Source organism: Amblyraja radiata, chromosome 3 (assembly GCF_010909765.2).
Source record: "Amblyraja radiata isolate CabotCenter1 chromosome 3, sAmbRad1.1.pri, whole genome shotgun sequence".
Lineage (NCBI taxonomy): Eukaryota > Metazoa > Chordata > Chondrichthyes > Rajiformes > Rajidae > Amblyraja > Amblyraja radiata.
Genome location: NC_045958.1, coordinates 101,235,567 through 101,258,579, shown reverse-complemented (window position 1 = coordinate 101,258,579; position 23,013 = coordinate 101,235,567). Strand labels below are relative to the sequence as shown.

General features: G+C 45.8%; 1 protein-coding gene across 1 annotated transcript in view; it reads right to left on the bottom strand.

Moving 5' to 3' along the window:
- The window catches only part of LOC116971338 (coiled-coil domain-containing protein 17-like), a 38,416-nt gene extending 16,917 nt beyond the window's left edge, over positions 1 to 21,499 (bottom strand). The window contains exons 1-4 of the mRNA XM_033018433.1: positions 21,333 to 21,499; positions 9,954 to 10,083; positions 6,502 to 6,655; positions 4,676 to 4,801 (exon numbers count right to left, since the gene is read on the bottom strand). Of these exons, the coding sequence (XP_032874324.1) occupies positions 4,676 to 4,801; positions 6,502 to 6,655; positions 9,954 to 10,083; positions 21,333 to 21,428 (506 nt within the window). The 5' untranslated portion in view covers positions 21,429 to 21,499. The remainder of the gene's footprint in view (positions 1 to 4,675; positions 4,802 to 6,501; positions 6,656 to 9,953; positions 10,084 to 21,332) is intronic.
- Between the last annotated feature and the right edge of the window lie 1,514 nt (positions 21,500 to 23,013).

The following is a 23,013-nucleotide window of genomic DNA, read 5'->3' as shown; positions in this document are numbered from 1 at the left end:
TTGGGGCGAGACCCCTTGTCTGAAGAAGGGTCTCGACCCGAAACATCACCCAATCCTTCTCTCCAGAGATGCTGCCTGTCTCGCTGAGTTACTCCAGCTTTTTATGTCTAGGTTGGTTTGTGTGATGGTCTGGGCTGAGTCCACAATTCTCTGCATCTCACTCACGCTACCAATCTCACCCGTGCCATCTGCGGAGAGTAGAGCAGATGCCAAGACAAATGGAGGTTGGAGGAAGGATAATCCCAGCCGTTCCGGGTGCACCTCCTGGAATGAGATACATTCCCAAGGCCAACAAGAAGCTCATAAGGTCATTGTTTTGGCAAAGATGTGTTGCAGAAGTTGGGTGGAACGTAGAACATAGAACATGGAACAGTACGGCAAAGTAACAAGTCTTCTGGCCCACAGTGAAAGGAACAAATATTGAACCTGTATTTTGGATCTTTCATCCAAGTGCGTCTCAAACTCGGTCCGTCAATTCTCTTAGATAAAAATAACGGCGAGACCAAGCGCAGGCTCGGCTGCCTTTTCACTGAACACCTCCGTTCAGTCCGCCTAAACCTGCCTGATCTCCCGGTTACTAAACACTTTAACTCCCATTCCCACCCTGATTTCTCTAACTTCAAGTAAACCTTACTTTCCCTCTCTCTCCATCTCTCCCCCGTCCTAGTTCTCTGACCAGTCTGACTGTCCCCGATTACATTTTATCTCTTTGCTCTGTTGTCACCTTCTCCGAGCTAACAATTCTACGTTTTCTCTGAACCGCATCTGTTTTGGTCTCATGTTCACACCTTACCCTGTCTCATCTCCGTGTCTCCCTCTCCCAACTCTCAGTCTGAAGAAGTCTCTCAGTCAGGGTCTCGACCTGAAACGTCACCCATTCCTTCAAGCCAGAGATGCTGCCTGTCCCGCTGAGTTACTCCAGCTTTTTGTGTCTATCTTTGGTGCAAACCCCCCTTTCTACACAAGCCATGTCCAAAGATTTTCAGTCCAAACATTTGACTGATTCTCGAGAAATAACAGCATAAAGTACAAAGATAAACCAATGTAATTTCAGTGACTTGACCAATATTGAACTTTTTGTGCAATTATAACGTCAGGCAATGTTAATAAAATCGAGGGGCAAAAATATAAAAGGCCCTTCAGCCCACCATGCCCATACTGACCATTATACTCATCTCACTTCCCTACATTTGGTCTGAAGCTTCTTTGCATTGGTGATTCAAATACTTGTCTAGATGCCTCCTAAATGTTGCCTTCAACAATATCTCATGAAGTGTCACAACTTCAAACCACACTCTACCCACAACAAAACCCCCCTCAGATCTCCTCTACATCTCCTTCCACATACAGGTCCACCACTGATTTCCCGGCACCCATTGCTCCAGAGCCGTGTTGTATTACCCACATTGCTGGACCAGCAGAGGTTACGGCCTTGGTGGCCATGATACCAGGCCACAAAGTGGACAGTGGAAGATGGCTATGGGAACGGCTCTGCCGGCTCTGGCCACAGCTGACATAGTCAACCCACCAAAGATTGACACACAATGCTAGAGTAACTCGGCAGGACAGGCAGCATCTCCGGAGAGAAGGAATGGGTTTCGGGATCAGACTCTTCTTCAGACTTCCTCTTCTTCTGAAGAGCCCTGGGGCCCACCGTGGTCACGTTAACGGTCCACAGGAATACCCCCCGTAAACCTCACCACATTTCGCAATTGAGGACTTTCATGAGGGCAGCACAAAGGTGGCACAACTGTAGGGGGCCACAGGTTGGGCGGCACGGTGGCACAGCAGTAGAGTTGCTGCCCTACAGCGTTTGCAGCGCCAGAGACTGGGGTTTGATCCCGACTACGGGTGCTGCCGGTACTGAGTTTGTACGTTCTCCCCGTGACCGTGTGGGTTTTCTCCGAGATCTTCGGTTTCCTCAAACACTCCAAAGACGTGCAGGTTTGTAGGTTAATTGGCATGGGTGGGTATACTTGGTATACAGTAAGTGTAAATTGTCCCTAATATGTTATAGTGCGGGGATCGCTGGTAGATGCGGACTCGGTGGGCCGAACGGTCTGTTTCCACGCTGTGTCTCTAAACTAAACTGAATTGGTAGAGCTACAACCTCACAGCGCCAGAGACACTGGTTCGATCCTGACCTCGGGTGCTGTACGTGAGGAGTTTTCATGTTCTCCCTGCGACTGTGTGGGTTTCCTCCCGCCTCCAAAAGATGTGGGGTTTATAGGTTAATTTGTCTCTGTAAATTGCCCCTAGTGTGTAGGGAGTGGAGATGAAAGCGAGATACAGAACTAGTGTGAACGGGTGATCGAACACTGGACTAAATGGACCAAAGGGCTTATTTCCATGCTGAATCTTTCTACTAATTGTATCCTTCCTCTTCAACAAACTGACTAAACATTGCCGCAACACAACCTTTATCAGGATGCATCACAGCTCGGTTTGTGAACCGCACTGCCCAAGACCACAAGAAATCGCAGCGAATTGTGGACGCAGCCCAGACCATCACACAAACCAACCTCCCTTCAATTGACCATTTATACCTCACGCTGCCTCAACAAGGCCAGCAGCCTATGTTTCTATGTTTCTAGCATAATCAAGGACGAGTCGCACCCTGGCCACTCCCTCTTCTCCCCTCTCCCATCAGGCAAAAGGTAAAGAAATGTGAAAACACACACCTCCAGATTCAGCGCCAGTTTCACAGCTGTTTCGTAACTGAATCATCCTACCACAACCAGAGAGCTGTGCTGAACTACTATCTACCTCATTGGTGACCCTCGGATTATCCCTGATCGGACTTTGCTGGCTTTATCTTGCACGATGCGGCACGGTGGCGTAACGGTAGAGCTACTGTCTTACAGCGCCAGAGACCCGGGTTCGATCCTGACTATGGGGGCTTGGCTGTATGGACTTTGTACATTCTCCCCGTGACCTGCGTGGGTTTTCTCCGAGATCTTCGGTTCCCTCCCACACTCCAAAGACGTACAGGTTTGTAACGTGTACATTGTCCCTAGAGTGTGTAGGATAGTGTTAGTGTGCGAGGATCGCTGGTCGGCACGGACCCGGTGGGCCGAAGGGCCTGTTCCCGCACTGGATCTGTAAACAAAACTAAACTAAATGTTATTCCCTTATCATGTATCTGTACACTCCAGCTGGCGCGGCGTCCGCAGCCCAGGATCCCTCGTGGGGGACCCGGGAGAAGAAGGAGCTTCCACCGCCGGCCCGTGGCCAACTTCTATCGCGGGCCCGGCGTGGACTTACCATCACCCCTGGAGGGGAGCTTCGACCGCCGGCCCTGCAGTCTGCGGTGCTTCTGGCTGCGGCGCGAATTTTAAATCTTCGACCGCCGGCTTGCGGCCTACACCATCCTGAAGCCGCGGTCTCCGGTGGGGAAGAGCCGATCCTGGACTGACTCTGGACTCTGGTCCCGACCACGTGGGGAAAATGGAGGAGGACTGGCCAAATTTTGTGCCTTCCACCACAGTGATGAATGCTGTGGTGGATGTTTGTGTTAAATTTTCATTGTGTATTGTGTGTTCTTTCTCATTGTATTGCTGCTGACATATTCATTTCACTGCACTTTATGTGCAATGTGACGAATAAACCCATATTGTATATTGTACTGTAAATGGGTCGATTGTAATCATGTATTGTCTTTCTGCTGACTGGTTAGCACGCAACAAAAGCTTTTCACTGTACCTCGGTACACATGACGATAAACTAAACTGAACCTTCTGTATTTGTAAAGACACCATATAAATATTAGCTCCGATGAGTTATTCATCTTTAATGGTAACAGAAAACCAGTTGACATGGCACACTCCATGTGGTTCATTGGTTCAATGAATGAATGAATGACTAAGTTTATTGGCCAAGTATGTACACATACAAGAAATTTGCTTTGGTGCTCTGCCCGCAAGTAACAACACAACAGACAGTAACAATTAAGAATAAAACATAAAACATTAAAGCATTAAGAATAAAACATTATAGTTTAAATATGTGAATGAAATAAAATACCAGAGCAAAAGGAGGCTACAGACTTTTGGTTATCGAGTAGAGCTCGTGGAAAAAAAGCTGTTTTTATGTCTGGCTGTGGCAGCTTTGACAGTCTGGAGTCGCCTTCCAGAAGGAAGTGATTCAAAGAGTTTGAGGCCAGGGTGATAGGGTCAGAGATGATCTTATCCGCTCGCTTCCTGGCCCATGCAGTGTACAGTTCGTCAATGGGGGGAAGGTTGCAGCCAACAACCTTCCCAGCTGATCGGACGATTCGCTGCAGCCTCCCGATGTCGTGCTTGGTGGCTGAGCCACACCAGACCATGATGGGGAAGGTGAGGACAGACTCAACGATGGAAATGGTGCTTTGTGTCGCATTATTATTGTGCAAAGCGCAAACACAGTGAGATTCATTTCTTACAATCAGTCCAGTCGGGAACTGCCGTACCTTCATTAGACAGTTGTACAGAAAAACTCTACTGATCCCACATCACACCTCCATTCACAAAGGGAGTCGGTTCGCAAGTCAAGTCAAGTTTATTCGTCTCATACGCATACGAGATGTGCAGGGAAATGAAAAGTGGCAAAGCTTGCGGATTGTGCAAAAAAACTACAAAACAGAATGGAACAGAATCAGTAATTACATATTTGTGGAAGAGAGTAAAAAAATGTCTACCTGATTTCAGATGGGAGACTTCCTCCACCATAGAAAGGCACAAAGGTCTGCGGCTGATGAAGTGCCTCCTTTTTCTTTGAGTTGCGTGAGGGCAAACTGCTCTGCCTGCTTCGGGCTTTATTTTGTCTGCAATGATAAATCCCGAGAATTACTCTCCGAAAACTGCAAGTACGAGAGAATACTTTCTGATAATTGGTGGTGTTCCCAACAAGGTCAGCCTGTCCCTCATCACTGTAGGAGCCATTCATGTTTAGGCTAGCTACTGTTGTCATATCATATTATTTGGTCTAGATGTATCTTGCAGTATTATTTTGGACACTTGGGGGCGGTCATTAGATGCACAGTGTATATAAGGGAATAGGGGGACAGGAAGGGGCAGGCACAGGGAGGGAGAGCATACAGTTCTCACCAGACCAGGGACAGTGCAGCCAGCTACAACTTGCATACAGAATATGGAGAACCTGGTACGTTCATCCCTTTATTTGTACAACTACTTCAATAAACAACCAACTAAACTGGAAATAACGACTGGAAGATCCGTTCCATTAGGTCTGCGTAAGATCACTCCTACTTACCTGTGTAGTAATGGCAACTGGAAAAGAGGACATTGGAAGAGTCGGAAATTTGCCAGTACAATCACCCTCCACCGAATTGAAAAGCTGAATAGCATGGCGGGCAGCACAGTGGCGCAGTGGTAGAGTTGCTGCCTCACAGAGACCCGGATTCGATCCTGAGTACGGGTGCTGTCTGCGCGGAGTTTGTACGTTCTCCCTGTGACCCGATGGGTTCACTCCAAGATCTTTGGTTTCCTCCCACAATCCAAAGCCATACAGGTTTGTAGGTTCATTGGCTTGGTATAAATATAAAATTGTCCCTAGTGTATAGGATAGTGCTAGTGTAGAATGGGTGATGTTTTGGGTCGAGACCTTTCGTGAAAGTCACAGGAAAGGGAAACTAAAGAAATAGATGATGATGTAGAGAGATATAAAACAAATGAGTGAAAGATATGCAAAAAAGTTACAATCATAAAGGAAACAGGTCATTGTTAGCTAGGTGAGAACGAGAAGCTGGTGCGACTTGGGTGGGAGAAGGATGGAGAGAGAGGGAATGCAGGGAATACTTGGTTAGAGAAATCAATATTCATACCACTGGGCTGTAAGCTGCCCCAGCAAAATATGAGGTGCTGTTTCTCCAATTTGCATTTGGCCTCTGACAGTGGAGGAGGCTCAGGACAGAAAGGTCAGCGTGGGATGGGAAGGGGAATTAGAGTGTCTACCTTCTGACTAACTTTGTGATGTTTATTGATTCTTTCCCTAATAAACATTGCCTCACGAACCTCAAATGTAAGACCAAAGCCCTCTAATGTGTTGTGAGATTGATTTAGATTAGTTTAGAGATACAGTGCGGAAACAGGCACTTCGGCCCACCGAGTCCACACCGACCAGCAATCCCCGCACATTAACACTACCCTGTTTAATCTACCTCCAGTTTCAATTCTATTTGGAATATTTTGGAGGACCAAGAACCATGAACCTGCACACACTAGGGACAATTTTACACATACACCAAGCCAATTTACCTACAAACCTGTACGCCTTTGGAGTGTGGGAGGAAACCGAAGATCTCGGAGAAAACTCACGTAGGTCACGGGAAGGATGTACAAACTTCGTACAGACAGCACCCGTAGTCGGGATTGAACTCGGGGCTCCGGCGCTGCAAGCTCTGTAAGGCAGCAACTCTACCGCTGCGCCACCGTGACCATCCACAAGGCCATTTGAAGAGTAAAACGAATGTTGATTTACGCCACCTCTGACGCGGAGGCTTACATCGTATCCAGCTGCAGCATCTCCAGCTGTTGCCTCATCGTCTCCAGGAGCAACTCGTTCTTGTATTCCTGTGCCTTCAGCTCCGCCAACATTTTCTCCACCTGAGAAAAGTTCTTGCTTTTTTCCGACAATTCATTTAGCCTTCTCACAATCTCTGCGGTGAAATTAAAAAATATATCCTGAATCGCTATCTCCATAAGCCCAGCCAGACCAAGAGTTAAGAGTGCCGTGATATGTCCCGATACGGAACAATGAATCAATTCATTTCTAAACATCCTTTGTAGAGACTGGGAGAATCAGCTGCATCATCTTCCAATAAAAGCAAATTCAGCTCTTCAATTTGTTTTTGAGATACAGCGTGGAAACTGGCCCTTCGGCCCACCGAGTCCACGCTGTCCATCGATCAACCGTTCACACTAGTACTATTTTTCCCCACTTGCTCGTCCACTTCCTGCACCTTGGGGGCATTTTACAGAGGTCAATTAACCTACAAACCCGCACGTCTTTGGACTGTGGGATGAAACCGGGTGGAAACACATGTGGCCACAGGGAGAACATGCAAACTCCACACAGACAGCACCTGAGGTCAGGATCAAATCTGGGTCTCTGGCGCTCTACCGCTGAGCTACTGTGATACCAAGTTCTGGTGGATAATCCCTGCTGGTTTTAGGGTGAAGGAAACATGTTAGAGGATGATACAGGAGAAGGGATTGCAGTGCTCAGACGCACACGTCTTTGGGATGTGGATGTAAACTGTAAAAATAAGTTAATACTAATCTTTAAAAGTGTATAGCTTACACAATGCCCAAATTACGTAGGATGCTTGGTGTCATTCATTGCCGCAGAAGGCTGTGGAGGCCATGTTGATGGATATTTTTAAGACAGAGATAAATAGATTTTTGAATAGTGCGGGTGTCAGAGGTTATGGGGAGAAGGCAGGAGAATGGGGTTAGGAGGGGGAGATAGATCAGCCATGATTGAATGGTGAAGTAGACTTGATGGACTGAATGGCCTTGTTCTACTCCTATCATTTATGATTTTATGTGTCAGTGATTCCTTGTCACTGCCAGGCATGGCTTAGCAGGTGCAGGAAGTGAACTGCAGATGCTGGTTTAAATCGAAGACAGACACAAAAAGTTGGAGTAACTCAGCCAGACAGGCAGCATCTCTGGAGAGAAGGAATGACTGACATTTTAGGTCAAGACCCTTCTCAGAGGGGGAGGGGTGAGCAGGAATCACACGAGCCTGAAGAACGGTCTCGGCCCGAAACGTCACCCACTCCTTCTCTCCAGGGACACTGCTTATCCCGCTGAGTTACTCCAGCTTTTTATGTCTGTCTATGGCTTAGCAGGTAACGCTTGGAGGTTTAACCAGCACAAGGCTGGAAAGGACACAAAGTGCTGGAGTAACTCAACGGGCCAGGCAGCATCTCTGGAGAACATGGATACTGTAGGTGACGTTTCGGGTCGAGACCCTTCTTCAGACTCGTGTGAACCCTGCTCACTGCTCCCCCTTTGTGATTCAATGTGTCTACACACGGCTCATGTTGTCGACCTCCCCGTGGTGAGCCCTGTCAACTGACCTCAGTCGGGCGAACGACCACAAACAGAGACAGCAGCAGCGCCGCAGCTTGGCGCCAACCCAGAGCATGCGCCCTTTTTTAGGGCGGGCACCTACAGATGTCGAACTGGATGGCATCACCCTCCTGCAGACTTCTGCTGCCTCAAACGCAAGAAGAAGAAGATACAAGACTGACTCTTCAGCACAGCAGCACAGGGTAGCTGCACTAATGAGATAGTCTGTAAACATCCTGAAATGTAATTTTAATTAAGTAGGAATGTAAGTAAGTAAGTTTATTGGCCAAGTGTTCACATACAAGGAATTTGCCTTGGTGCTCCACCCACAAGTAACAACATGGCATACAGTGACAGTTACGAGGGTCTCAGAAAACACTAAACATTAATAATAATAAAACATTAATGATAAAACACCATTGATCAAGCATGTGAACCAACAAAATACCAGATCAAAGGGAGGCTACAGATTTTTGGCAGTTGAGTAGAGCTACTACTCGTGGATAAAAACTGTTTTTATGTCTGGCTGTGGCAGCTTTGACAGTCCGGAGTCGCCTTCCAGAGGGAAGCTCTTAATCTGTTGAATGGGACAAACAGGCACACTGGAAAGAGGCTGTGTGCAAACTAGTGACCTCACTTCTTTCCCCCATCCAATAAAAACAATAAATGCTGGTATTCAGCAGCACAGGCTACATTGAGAATGAAAACATAATCTCTCAGGGTGATGGACTCTTTCATGAAGTTCCACATTATTGATTGTATTAACTGAATGTATTGATTGATTGATTAACTGATATAAACTATGGGGCATACAACTGCCCCTCCATGGTGGAAAGGTACCTAAATTAAGAAATAAGGGGCAATGGACGACAGATGGCACAATGGGTTAAGTGTTCGGCTGGCAACCTGAAGGTGGCCGGTTCGAATCCTGCTTGGAGTGTGTACTGTCATTGTGTCCTTGGGCAAGACACTTCACCTACCTTTGCCTGGGACTAGAGACGGAAATTAGCTACTGATTGGCTACAATCTCGCATATTTACATGCAAATGTTCATTAATATGCACTGTCCCTATAAACAAATTATTATTATTATTATTAGTTGTTAGAGCTTACCTAAATGCAATAGTATTCTTTAATCAAATCTAAAGTGGTCATTGCCACTTTTGCTCGTTTTCCGGTGCCTAGTTTAGTTTAGCGCAGAAATAGGCCCTTCGGCCCCACCGAGTCCGCACCGACCAGCGATCCCCGTGCACTTACACACTAGGGACAATTTACATTTACAACAAGCCAATTAACCTACAAAACTGTACGTCTTTGGAGTGTGGGAGGAAGCCGAAGATCTTTGAGAAAACTTGTGTTTCCACTTTGAAGGAAATGACCCGAAATTCAGGAAATTCTGGTTGCCTTCGGGTAATTTTAGGGAACTGAAATAATTTCAGGAAATTTCCGCATCGGGCCCGCGGGATGATTCGGGGGGGAAAAGTATATTTACGACCATCCACACATGCGCAGTTGGGGGAGGCCTGTCAGCCGCGTCACAATTGAAAATGGCGCCGGTGACGCGGTAGGGACGCAAAATGACGCCGTCTCCCCGGACGTGCGCAGTGGGCCCGGTATCCATGCCGGCGCAGTTGGGGAAGCAGTCGCACATGCGCAGTTGGGGAATTTCAGGTAATACCATCAAATTCCAGGAAATCTGGGATGCTATTTAAGGAAATTTATTTTTGAGGTGTGGGAACACTGGAGAAAACCCACGCAAGTCACGGGGAGGACGTACAAACTCAGTACAGACGGCACCCGTAGTCAGGATCGAACCCAGGTCTCTGGCGCTGCAATGAGTGATGAGTTTAGTGTGACCATCGAGCACGATGCAAGTACCTGCTCTCTGCTCCTCCAGTTGCAGGTTGTGCTGCAGTATACCTTTAACATGATCCTCATGGTTCTGTGCGAGGTTCAGCAACTGAGTCTTGTGCTCCTGCATCCACTGCTCTCTGGGGGTACAGTCATCCTGAGAAGGAAGATCATAAGATCATAATTAATACGAGCCGCATTAGGCCATTCGGCCCATCAAGTCTACTCCGCCATTCAATCATGGCTGATCTATCTCTCCCTCCCAACCCCATTCTCCTGCCTTCTCCTGCCAGAATGACCGGGAAGGCGAGAGGTTTGAAGAATAAGCAAAATGATACTCCGATAACAGGGTCTCTTTTGCCCAAGAGAATACCCTGCGCCCCATAATGGTTAAATGCTGTTTTGGATCCCCGGAATCCCAACTACGGGTGCTGTCTGTACGGAGTTTGTACGTTCTCCCCGTGACCTCCGAGACCTTCGGTTTCCTCCCACACTCCAAAGACGTACAGGTTTGTAACAAAATCTGTAATTTTAACAAACGTAGACACTTTCAGTCGTACCAAAGAGGGACCCGATAAATGTGTACCAAATCAAGACAGCATAGAAAGCAGTAAAGATATTCTCTTATGGTTTTTAATTTTAGAGATGAAGCGTGGAAACAGGCACTTCGGCCCACCGAGTCCACGCCAACTAACAATCACCCGTACTCGAGTTCTATCTACACACTAGGGACAACTTACAGAATCCATTTAACCTGCATGTCTTTGGAATGTGGATTAAACGAGAGTTCAGGGGGAAACCCTTATCCCATACTCTTGAGTTTTGTTTAACTTAGCTTTGAGATCTGCTGCGGACTGTGTGGAGTTTGCACGTTCTCCCACGTGGGTTTTTATTTCAAGAAACCAGAGCTTTCATTATCGTCCCCTCGGGAATCAGGCCACTAAATGACTGTAAACACGGCAGCAACATCTGCTGGATTGTTCGGGATGAGTCCAAGGGGATGAAGCTCTTCCAGCTTCCCGGCTGCAGCCGGAACACACTACAACCATCACCAGGAACTGCAGGTTTCAAACCAAGTGCAGCTTTGGGAAAGTTTCAGTGGGACACCCAGTAAAGACCAATTCTCACCCTCGAAATTGAAAATGACTAAACCCCATTGCCTTACAACAACAATAATTGCACGATTTATAACGCAAGCTCAAGGCCGACACATCCAGGGTGCACCTGAATGCACAAAAAAGACAAACATGAAATTTTAATGATAATTGGCTTCTAAATATTTAATAAGGTATCATAAAGGTATAATGAATTTCGTTTGAACCAAATGCCAATATCGTTGAACATCCGTTGACCTATTTATGACTTGAAAGCCCATTCCCATTCTGCATTGGATTTTGCCCAAGCTTCAAGTTATTAATTAAATTTAGTTTTTGACTTTTAATTCATCCCATTACTCCCAATCTGCAACAGTCTTTGGTTGACGTTACCAGTGGAATGATGGGGAGACCGGAAATCTCTTTATTTGAAAGGAGAAAAGATAAGCTGGATAAGTCTTTAAAATTAAAGTATTTTAAACAGATTGCACAGGAATAATGTGGACAGATGTGACCCTCCCTGCCCCTTCCATCATATCTAACTAGGAGGTATGAATACAACAAATGAAGATATGAAGAATTTAGTTTAATTTGGTTTAGTTTAGTTTAAAGATACAGAGTAGAAACAGGCCCTTCAGCCCACTGAGTCCGCCCCGGTCAACTAGTTCTATCCTACAAATTGTCCGTAATGTGTAGAACCCAATTACCCTATAAACCTGCATGTGTTTGTACTGAGATGAGGAAATAATTTTTCACCCAGAGAGTTGTACGGAGATGAGAAAAAACTTTTTCACCCAGAGAGTTGTGAATCTGTGGAATTCTCTGGCACAGAAGGCAGTGGAGGCCAATACACTGGATGCTTTCAAGAGTTAGATAGAGCTCTTAGGGCTAACAGAATCAGGGGATATGGGAAGAAGGCAGGAACGGGGTACTGATTGTGGATGATCAACCATGATCATATTGAATGGCGGTGCTGGCTCGAAGGACCGAATGGCCTACTCCTGCACCTATTGTCTATGAGAGGAAACCGGAGCACCCGGAGAACATCCACAGGGAGAACATGTAAGGCAGCAGCGTGAGTGTGAGTGAGTGCATGAGTGCTGCGCCACCGAGCTGGGGTTTCTGCACTGAGGCAATGAAAAGATGGGTTTTGCTGTGATTGCTGGATCGAAACACTTGGGTGAGTCTTTCTGCACCAAGACGTGGTTGGGGGTGAAAGGTGACAGGAACCGCTTGGTAACACATCCGTGAGGAGTTGACACCTCACAGTACCAAGTGGCTCCTGTTGCCCTGAATGGAAAGTTCTGTATGAAGCTGCGTTCAGTTGTTTTTCCCAATACTTGATAATTTTTCATCTTTCGCAATAATGGTGAAGCATTTTGACTTGGGTCATTTGGTCTCGGAGAAAACCCACGCAGGTCACGGGGAGAATGTACAAACTCCATACAGACATCACCTGTAGTCAGGATCAAACCTGGGGTCTCCGGCGCTGTGAGGCAGCAACTCTACCGCTGCGCCACCGTGCTTCAAAATTGGTGGTTAATTGGCCTCTGTAATATTGCCTCTAGCATTTTTGGGAGTGGATGAGACAATGAGATAACATAGAACTCGCGTGATGGTGATGGATGGTCAGTGTGGAAACGGTGAGCCAACGGGACTGTTTTCACACTGTTTCTGTAGAAGTAACGATCTAAACGTTTTTTACTTTTACAGATATAGTGTAAAAGTAACATTGTATGCTGGAGTAACTCAGTGGGTCAGACAAGGGAAGAAGAGAATCTTCCCTTCCCGATTCTCCCAACCATCCCAGCCACTGACTCTTGCTCCATCCACACCTTTCCAATTCCTTGCTCCCAACATTTTTCCAACTTGGGTAGTGCAGCGGTAGAGTTGCTGCCTCACAGCGCCAGAGACTCGGGTTCAATCCTGACTCCGGGTGCTGTCTGTACGGAGTCTGTACGTTCTCCCGGTGACGTGCGTGGGTTTTCTCTGGGTACTCCGGTTTCCTCCCACACTCCAAAGACGCACAGGTCAATTGGCTTGGTGTAATTGTAAATTGACCCAAGTGTGTGTAGGATAGCGTTAGTGAGCGGGATCGCTGATCGGCGTGGACTCAGTGGGTCAAAGGGTCTGTTTTCGCGCTGTATCTCCAAGCTAAACAAAATAAAACGTCCCCTTCCCAATTGAGGAAGAATACGTCATTTTTCATCTGGGCATGTGGCAGCTGCAGGACTCGATACAAAAGGACAAAACACCAAAAGAAAATCTTTTCACTGTACCTCAGTACACGGGACAATATTCTAATCTAAACAAAACTACTAAACTCTCCAAATTCAGATGAACTCATTCTCTCATGTTTACCAAAGATCATAGAGGAGCAAGATAGACCACTCCTCGAAAAACGCGTAGTATGACGCGTGTGATTGTCGACGCCATTTTTTGAGGCATTTTGTTGGGCTTCCCCCCACACTGTCATGGCGTCCTTATCTAAATCTTCACATCACTGCTCTGCTATCAATTGTTCTAATCGTAAATCTAAACGACCCGACCTGTCAATCTTTAGGTTCCCCAATAAAAAAGAAAGGTGAGAAAATATTATTATTATTTTTTGTCGATATTCTGTCGTGAAAATGTTATTTTCAGTTCTCCCATCAACGGCCATTGGGAAACTAGGTTTGTCGGTACATTAGAAAGTTATTAGACTTATTTTTAATAGATCTTTACTTACCATAATAATAAAGACAATTTTAACACTTCTGTACGTTTTTGGTTTTGTTCTTGTAAGGGATTGGTCTCCAAAATATGGCTCGCGGGACACATTGGGTGCAATGGTGGGCCGGGGGGTTCGGCGGCGGCGGCCGCAATCAAAGATACGAGAGGAGATCTGCTCTATAATCTTTGGTCGGAATGGGACGGCTGCGCGTTATAATGTGTTATCGTTCCACTCCCTCTCCCCCTTCTCCCTGTCCCCCTTCTCCCTCTCCCCCCTTTCCCCCTTCTCCCTCACCCCCTTCTTCCTCTCCCCCCATCTCCCTCTCCCCCTTCTCCCTCTCTTCTCTCGATCTCTCTCTCCCCTCTCTTCTCTCGATCTCTCTCTCTCTCCCTCTCTTCTCTCTCCCTCTCTTCTCCCTCTCTCCCTCCCTTCCCTCTCTCCCTCCCTTTCCTCTTCGTGAGAGTTGGCAGCTCTGCTATGCCTTGGGTCCAAAAGAGGATAGAAAGAAAATACTTAATGGTCTTTGTAAGAAGATTTTAATAAGCTCTTCTACATTTAAGGTAAATTAGAGGCAAAAAGCATCTTCAACATACAGGTCTCTCCACACAACTGAAAACAATTGCATTTAAGTGACATATCATCCATTGTTCAGGCATGTAGTTATGATCATCTTTTTTCTTATTAGTTAATCCTAAATGATATCTCCTGTAATTTCAGATGTCAACAGTGGGTCCAGAATATTCGTCGACAAGATCTCCTGCACCGAACTGCAGAGTATTTGTCAAATAACTGCTGTCTTATGTACATTGTGTGAAATTGTGATTTGTTAACTGCACAAAACTAATGCAAATGGCGATATATTTATTATTGTATCTACGTTGGACATTTTGCTCTTTGGTGTCAGAACGCGGGGTGGGAGATTGCAACCTTCACATGGTCCGCCCTGTTTCGACAAATCCAATCAACCTGGTGTGCACAGTCAAATAAGATCAAATAGAACAAGTTGTCCTACAACTTTAGGCTGTGCACGCCATACGCAAGAAGAAGAAGAAGTGTCAGAACGCAGTCTGAAGAAGGCCTCCGACCTGCAACGTCACCTATTTAATTGTTCTATCTGGGACAAGCTAGATGCAGGAAATTGTTCTACATGACAATAAAACACTCTTGTTAGATGCAAGGGGATCTTATAGAAACATATAAATGAATAAAAAGACTGAACAAGCTAGATACAGGAAAAATGTTCCCAATGTTGGGCGAGTCCAGAACCAGGGGCCACAGTCTTAGAACAAAGGGGAGGCCATTTAAGACAGGTGAGAAAAAACGTTTTCACCCAGAGAGTTGTGAATTTGTGGAATTCCCTGCCACAGAGGGCAGTGGAGGCCAAATCACTGGGTGGATTTAAGAGAGAGTTAGATAGATCTCTAGGGGCTAGTGGAATCAAGGGATATGGGGAGAAGGCAGGCACGGGTTATCGATTACGGCTGATCAGCCATGATCACAATGAATGGCGGTGCTGGCTCGAAGGGCCAAATGGCCTCCTCCTGCACCTATTTTCTATGTTTCTAGAACACTCATCCAGCAATCCTCGAGCCCACCAGCTCATCCCGTAGTCAATTCATCAGCTTTTCCATAAGAACTTCCATCAGATCTTCCAAAAGAATGACAATCATACAATCTCGATTACCCTCAGCCCATCAAGCAGCCCCTTAATTCACCCAGAAGTCTGAACTATTGAATGCTCACTGCATCTCTTTCCATGTCGGCAAGTTAATATCCAGCTGCATGAACCATGTGAAAAGGGAATAAATAGATGCATGTGGTGCAGTGATTTGTGCAGCACTATAGGCCTGGAGACCAAGAGGAGTTCACCATTGAACGGAGTTTGAACGGGGGGCGTGAGGCCCCCGACCGAGGAAGAACAAAAGGAAGGGACTTGAACTTTATTTCGCTTTCCATCACAGTGAGGAATGTGTAGGAGTCACTGGTGAATGTCCGTATTAAAATGTGTTTTTGAGTGCTGTTGCTTTTAATTGTATGACTGACCTGGCCAATGAAATTCCTCGTGTTGCAAAACATACTTGGCAAATAAAATCTGATTATGATTCTGAAAAGCCTTTCCCTTCCATACTCTTTCCTCTCTTTGATCTTTTTGCAGTTGACTGCCTTTCTGTACTTGTTGCAAGAGATTGTCGCGGCATCTAGCATCCTCGGAGAATGTAGAATTAAAGGCAGAGGCAATGCCAGTTTTAAAGATGGTTATTTGCCTCAAGATTGGATTATTGTATCTCCAGAACCTCCCCAGAGGCTCTGGGAGACACAAAGTTCAAGAGGGAACACAAAAAGCCTAATTAGGAAGAATTGACCTCCTTACCCCTCCTCCACACTGCTTCCTCTCCCAGTTTGACCTGGTCACCCCTATTGAAATCTCCAAACTCATCAGCTCTTCCAAACCCACCACCTGCTCCCTCGACCCTCTCCCCACTCCCCTGTTGAAGTCCTGCCTCCCCGTACTCTGCCCCTACCTCACTAATCTCTTCAACTCCTCATTGTCCCAAGGAATTGTCCCCTCCGCTTTCAAAACTGCTGCCGTTACACCAATCTTAAAGAAACCTGGTCTTGATCCCTCCTCTCTCATTAACTACCGCCCAATCTCAAACCTCCCCTTCCTTTCAAAAACCCTGGAGCGTATCGTTGCGTCACAACTTCATTCCCACCTCCTTGCGTATAACCTACTTGAACCCCTCCAATCTGGCTTTCGCCCCCTCCATAGCACAGAAACTGCTCTCCTCAAAGTCCTCAACGACCTCCTCACCTCTGCTGACACTGGTTCCCTCAACATCCTCATCCTCCTCGACCTGAGCGCAGCCTTCGATACAGTGAACCATAACATCCTGCTCACCAGACTCAAGGACCTCGGCATTGAAGGCTCTGCACTCAGCTGGCTCCGTTCCTACCTTTCCAACAGATCCCACTTCATCTCTCTCCACAACCACACCTCTGCTACAGCCGCAGTCACTCAAGGCGTTCCCCAAGGCTCCGTACTCGGCCCCCTCCTCTTCATCATCTACATCCTCCCCCTTGGTCAGATACTCCGCCACTTCAATCTGGACTTCCACTGTTACGCTGATGACACCCAGATTTACCTTGGCACCAAATCCCCCCACAACCCCCCCCTCTCCCATATCAACTCCTGTTTGTCAGCAATAAAAACCTGGATGCAACATAATTTCCTCAAACTCAACAGCGATAAGACAGAATTTCTCCTCATAGGCTCCAAAGCCACACTTAGCAAAATCAATAACCCCACTCTCACCATCGACGGCACCACTGTCTCCCCATCTCCCCAGGCCCGCAACCTTGGCGTGATCTTTGATTCCACCCTCTCCCTTGAGCCTCACATCCGCCATGTCATTAAAACCTCCTTCTTTCATCTCCGCAACATCGCCAAACTCAGACCCTCTCTCACACCGCCTGCTGCTGAAAGACTCATCCATGCCTTCATCTCCTCCCGACTGGACTATTGCAACTCACTTCTCCTTGGCATCAGCTCCACCTACATCAACCGACTCCAACTGGTCCAGAACGCAGCCGCCCGACTCATCACCCACACCAAATCCTGGCATCACATCACTCCAGTCCTCAAAAAACTTCACTGGCTTCCCGTCTCCCACCGGATCACCTACAAAATCCTGGTCCTCACCTACAAAGCCCTCCACCATCTGGCCCCCACATATCTCATTGACCTCCTCTCCCCCTACCAACCCTCACGGTCCCTCAGATCCACATCAGCCGGTCTCCTCTCCATCCACAAGTCCAACCTCCGCAGTTTTGGGGACAGAGCCTTCTCCAGGGCAGCTCCCAGGCTCTGGAACTCCCTCCCCCAACTGATCCGCAATTCCGTGTCCCTCCCCATCTTCCAGTCCCGCCTCAAGACCCATCTCTTCACCTCTGCCTATCCTTAGCCCCACGTCCCCGTCCCTTTTCATCTGTGCATTAATTGCCTCATGCTGTGTTTTGAATTGAATTCTGTCTTTACTTTGTGTACTAGTCATGTCTCTACTATTTATTTCATTCCCCTTACATGTTTTTCCTATACATGCTCAATTTTTGTAAGGTGTCCTTGAGACTCTTGAAAGGCGCCCATAAATAAAATGTATTATTATTATTATTATTATTAAGAGTAAGATTTTCAATTAAAATACTGTAATTGATGGAACCTTGTCTTTAAATTGGTTCTTGGATGAAACCCTGATGGGTCTCACATTGTCTCTTTAAATTTACTCTCCTTTTCACACTTGCATTAAAACACACAGCCACCGCCATTCACAGTGATACTGCCCGGCAGTCTCATAATTACAGTCAACACAGCCACCTTGACAGCCACACAAAATGATGTAAATAAAAATTGTTTTCCTTGTTTAAGAAGTTCAATTTAGAATTATTTGAAATTGTGGGGGTTGGTACAAAATACTGCTGACCCACAAATGTGTTGCTATGAGACATTCACATTTAAAAAATCCATGTCTCAAAAAAAAGCAAGAAGGTGCCCATGTTATTTGACCAACTTATCAGATGAATTTAAATATGTAGGTATGTATGCATTAGTTTTGCTCCTAATTCCCTTTTCCAAATGATTAATATATATGGTAAACAGTTGCGGCCCCAACACAAAGCCTTGCGGCAAAAAAATCCAGAAGATTAGTCAAACATGATTTCCCTTTCATAAATCCATGTTGACTTGGACTAATTATTTTATTGCTATCCAAATGCCCCATTATTACATCTTTAATAATTGACTCCAGCATCTTTCACACCACCAAAGTCGGGCTAACTGGTCTGTAATTCCCTGTTTTCTCTCACGCTCCTTTCTTGAAAAGTGGGATAGCATTAGCTACCCTCCAATCCACAGGAACTGATCGTAAATCTATTGATCGTTGGAAAATGATCATATGTATAAATATATATGTATGTGTATATATGCATGTATGTGTATATATGCATGTATATGTATGTATATATGTATGTATATATATGTTTATATGTGTGTATGTATGCATATAAATGTATCCATATGTATGTGTGCATATGTATGTGTATACGTGTGTATGTATGTGTATATATGTATGTGTATATATATGTATGTGTATAAATATATATATATGCATATATTTATTATTACTATATAATTATATATATAATTGCCTTTATGGTTTATGCACATCATCTTTCAAGACAAATGAATTAATAGTGATGATTTAAATCAAAGTTGCTTCTGATCCATGAGAATAAACTTTATTATCTCTAACTTGCCTCTCACACACAGACACACATTCATATAAATATATAAAATATAGATACGTTAAATTTAATTTTGTGCAGTGTGTGTTAAAGCAATACAAGGGAAACTGCACAATACAATGCAAGGGAAACTACGCAAAGGAGGGGGCTGTTCCCGCTACAAGATACTCGAGGATCTTTGCTTTGGATCAAAGATTATAGAGGAGCTCTATAATCTTTGCTTTGGATCACAGCGGGTGGCATACCGGAAGTTGCGTGTCGCATTAAGAAATGGCGGCCGTGACGTTCCGTCACGTACTACACGTCAGTCCATTGGATTTCGGAGGAGTGGTCTATCTTGCTCCTCTATCATCTTTGATGTTTACTGCTTGTATCAGTCATTTTTAGTTTTTAGTTCAGTTGAGATACAGCGCGGAAACAGGCCCTTCAGCCCACCGTGTCCGCGACGAACAGCGATCCCCGCACATTAACACCATCCTACACTCACTAGGGACCATTTTTACATTTACCAAGCCAATAAGTAAGTAAGTAAGTTTATTGGCAAAGTATTCACATACAAGGAATTTGCCTAGGTGCTCCGCCCACAAGTAACAACATGACATACAGTGACAGTTACGAATGACTCAGAAATCACTAAACATTAATAATAATAAGATATTAATGATAAATCACCATTGATCAAGCATGTGAACCAACCAGATCAAAGGGCGGCTACAGAGTTTTGGCTGTTGAGTAGAGCAACTACTCGTGGATAAAAACTGTTTTTATGTGTGGCTGTGACAGCTTTGACTGTCCGGAGTCGCCTTCCAGAGGGAAGTGATTCAAAGAGTTTGTGGCCAGGGTGAGAGGGGTCAGAGATGATCTTACCCGCTCGCTTCCTGGCCCTTGCAGTGTACAGTTCATCAACGGACGGAAGGTTGCAGCCAATAATCTTCTCTGCTGATCGGACGATTCGCTGCAGCCTCCAGGTGTCGTGCTTGGTGGCTGAGCCAAACCAGGTCATGATGGAGAAGGTGAGAACAGGCCGTGTAGAATTGGACCATCATTGCCTGTGGCAGATTGTGCTTCCTCAGCTGCTGCAGGAAGTACCTTTGTGCCTTTTCATAGCCCCCAACTGCGCGGGCGCGACTCATTTCTCCTCATCCCCCAGCAATCCCTCCTCCTCCTCATCACCCTCCCGTGCACTTTTAAGTGACAATAGGAGACACCGATTTCCCTTCACACGTGTGGGTGTCAAACTTGGCCCTGTCTGGTATTAGGCAAGTCATGTGTAAAGAAAGTCAAAAGCAAAATTGGCACCATTCGAGCAAAATTGGCATCATCATTGGCATCAACACAGATGGAGTTTGAAGAAATTCAGTCAAACGCAGTCGAAATGTTTCCGGGGCAAAAGCTTTCATGTATATTGTATTTTTTAATCCTTTTTTTTGTCCCTTCAAATGAATGAATTCAACAGCACATGAGTTCAATAAACATATCTATCTGTCCCACCTCTCGGGAAGATTTTTTTTTCTTTTTGGGAAAATGACAAATGGATTTCAAGATGGAATGCACTGTGCTTCAATGTATCCGTGTAAACTCAGGCAAAACATGCTATCATCTGCTTTGATCAGTAAAGGGCCTGTCCCACTTTCCCCGAGTCCTCTGCCGAGTTGAAAGGACCTTAAAAAAAAATATTTTGTGATCTACGAACTCCTCCTCCTGACTATCTTTTACTCGTGGATTTTTTTGTCATGCTGAAAAGAATGTCCTGACTTACCTGATGCCCTGAGTACCTACGGCTGGCATAACGAGCCGCTACGATATATCTACGGACTCATACGGCCTCCTACTGACTCGCTACGGACATTCTCCGAGTTTGAATCAAGGGAGAATTCGTGAGTAATTCAGGAAAGTGTTGGGGGTTATGTGGAGAAGGCCGGAGAATGGGGTTGAGAGAGAGAGAGACAGATCAGCCATGATTGAACGGCGGAGTAGACTTGATGGGCCGAATGCCTTAACCTACAAACCTGCATGTGTTTGGAGTGTGGGAGGAAACCGGAGCACCCAGAGAAAACCCACATGGTCACAGGGAGAACGTACAAATCCCGTGCAGACAACACCCGTAGTCAGGATCGAACCCGAGATCGAGCGAACCCATGACTTATGAACGGAGCTGCATTTCATAAAATTAGACACAAAATGCTGGAGTAACTCGGCGAGACAGCAGCATGACCCTCTAAGTTACTCCAGCATTTTGTGTCTATCTCTGGTGTAAACCAGCATCTGCAGTTGCTTCCCACACACTCTCTTAAAAGTTACCTGGTTAAGTGTGAGCTGAGTGTGAGACACCAGATTATCATTCAGTAACCTCTTCTCATTCTCATCCATTTCTGCCAGGATTTCTCGTTCCTCCATTTCACGCTGCTTCTGTTGTGCCTCGCGGCGCTGTCTGTAGTCCTTCAGCTGATCAAACTGTTGTTAAAGGAAGAAAGTTAGTATTGGTATCAGTTTCGTATTGTCATGTGTACCGCAATACAGTCAGCAATTTTGTTTAGGTTTCGGTTTATTTTTGTCGTGCGTACTGGGGGTAAAGTGAAAAGCTTTGCTTTGCACGCTGTCCAATTCGATGAGATACAACTGTACGTAAACATAACCACATCAAACCCAAGTACAATAGGCGGAGCAAAGGAAGAGATATGGAGTACAGAAGACAGTTCTCCGCATTGTACTCACACACACTCACTCACATGCACTCACTCTCACACACACACACACTCACTCACACACACTCACTCACATGCACTCATACACACACACACATTCATACACACACACTCACTCAATCACACACACTCATTCACACACTCATACACACATACACACTCACACACTTACTCACACTCACTCCCTCACACACACTCACTCACACACACTCTCATTCACACACTCACACTCACACAATCACACACACTCACTCACACACTCACATGCACTCAATCACACGCACATGCACACTCACTCACACACTCACTCTCACACTCACATGCACACTCACACACACTCAATCACACGCACATGCACACTCACTCACACACTCACTCTCACACACTCACATGCACACTCACACACACTCAATCACACGCACATGCACACTCACTTAATCACACACACTCACTCACACAATCACACTCACACACACACACTCACATGCACACTCACACACACACACTCAATCACACGCACACGCACACTCACACACTCACTCAATCACACACACACACTGTAGTGCAACAATTCCATAGACAAAGTCCAATGTCCACAATGGGATAGAGGTCAATTGGCCAGCACCAGAGCTTGGTTTGTATGCAGTCCAGTTAAATAATGCTGTGCTAGAATACAATCACGCTAGACACAAACATGTGTAACAGGTAGTGCAGAGAGAAAAATAAACTTTACAGAGGTTCAGTGCTCAGAGTTGCAAGGCTTGGAAGGCCAGAACCGGATGTAATAATGTTAAGAATTGGCCTTTACCTTAAGAACAGTGGAATAGGACAGTAGGTTTATTGTAGACAAAATGGTGCTGGTGAGCATAGCAAATACAAATTAAGCTACATTTATCAACAATTCTTTCCATCCAGCTACACAAATGGTACTTTATTGTCATGTGTATCTGGGTACAGTGAATTCTTGTTTTTGCATACAGTTCTGTGACAATCCTTCTATACATTAGACACAATCATGCTAAATATAAGTGTGTAAGATTGTAGTCCATACTCATTCGCTCGTGTGTTAAACGACGTGTAGCTCGCTGTTGGCTTCTGTCGACATCCAACATGTTGACAGAATTGGTCGCTCGACGCAATTGTCACATGTGTCGTCGTTTCCGGGGATCGCCACGAGGAGGCTTCTGTCACGATTCCCGTAGTCCATACTAAGTCTGCGCGAGAGGGCATCACAGTGGCACAGCGGTAGAGTTGCTGCCTTACAGCAGAGACACGGG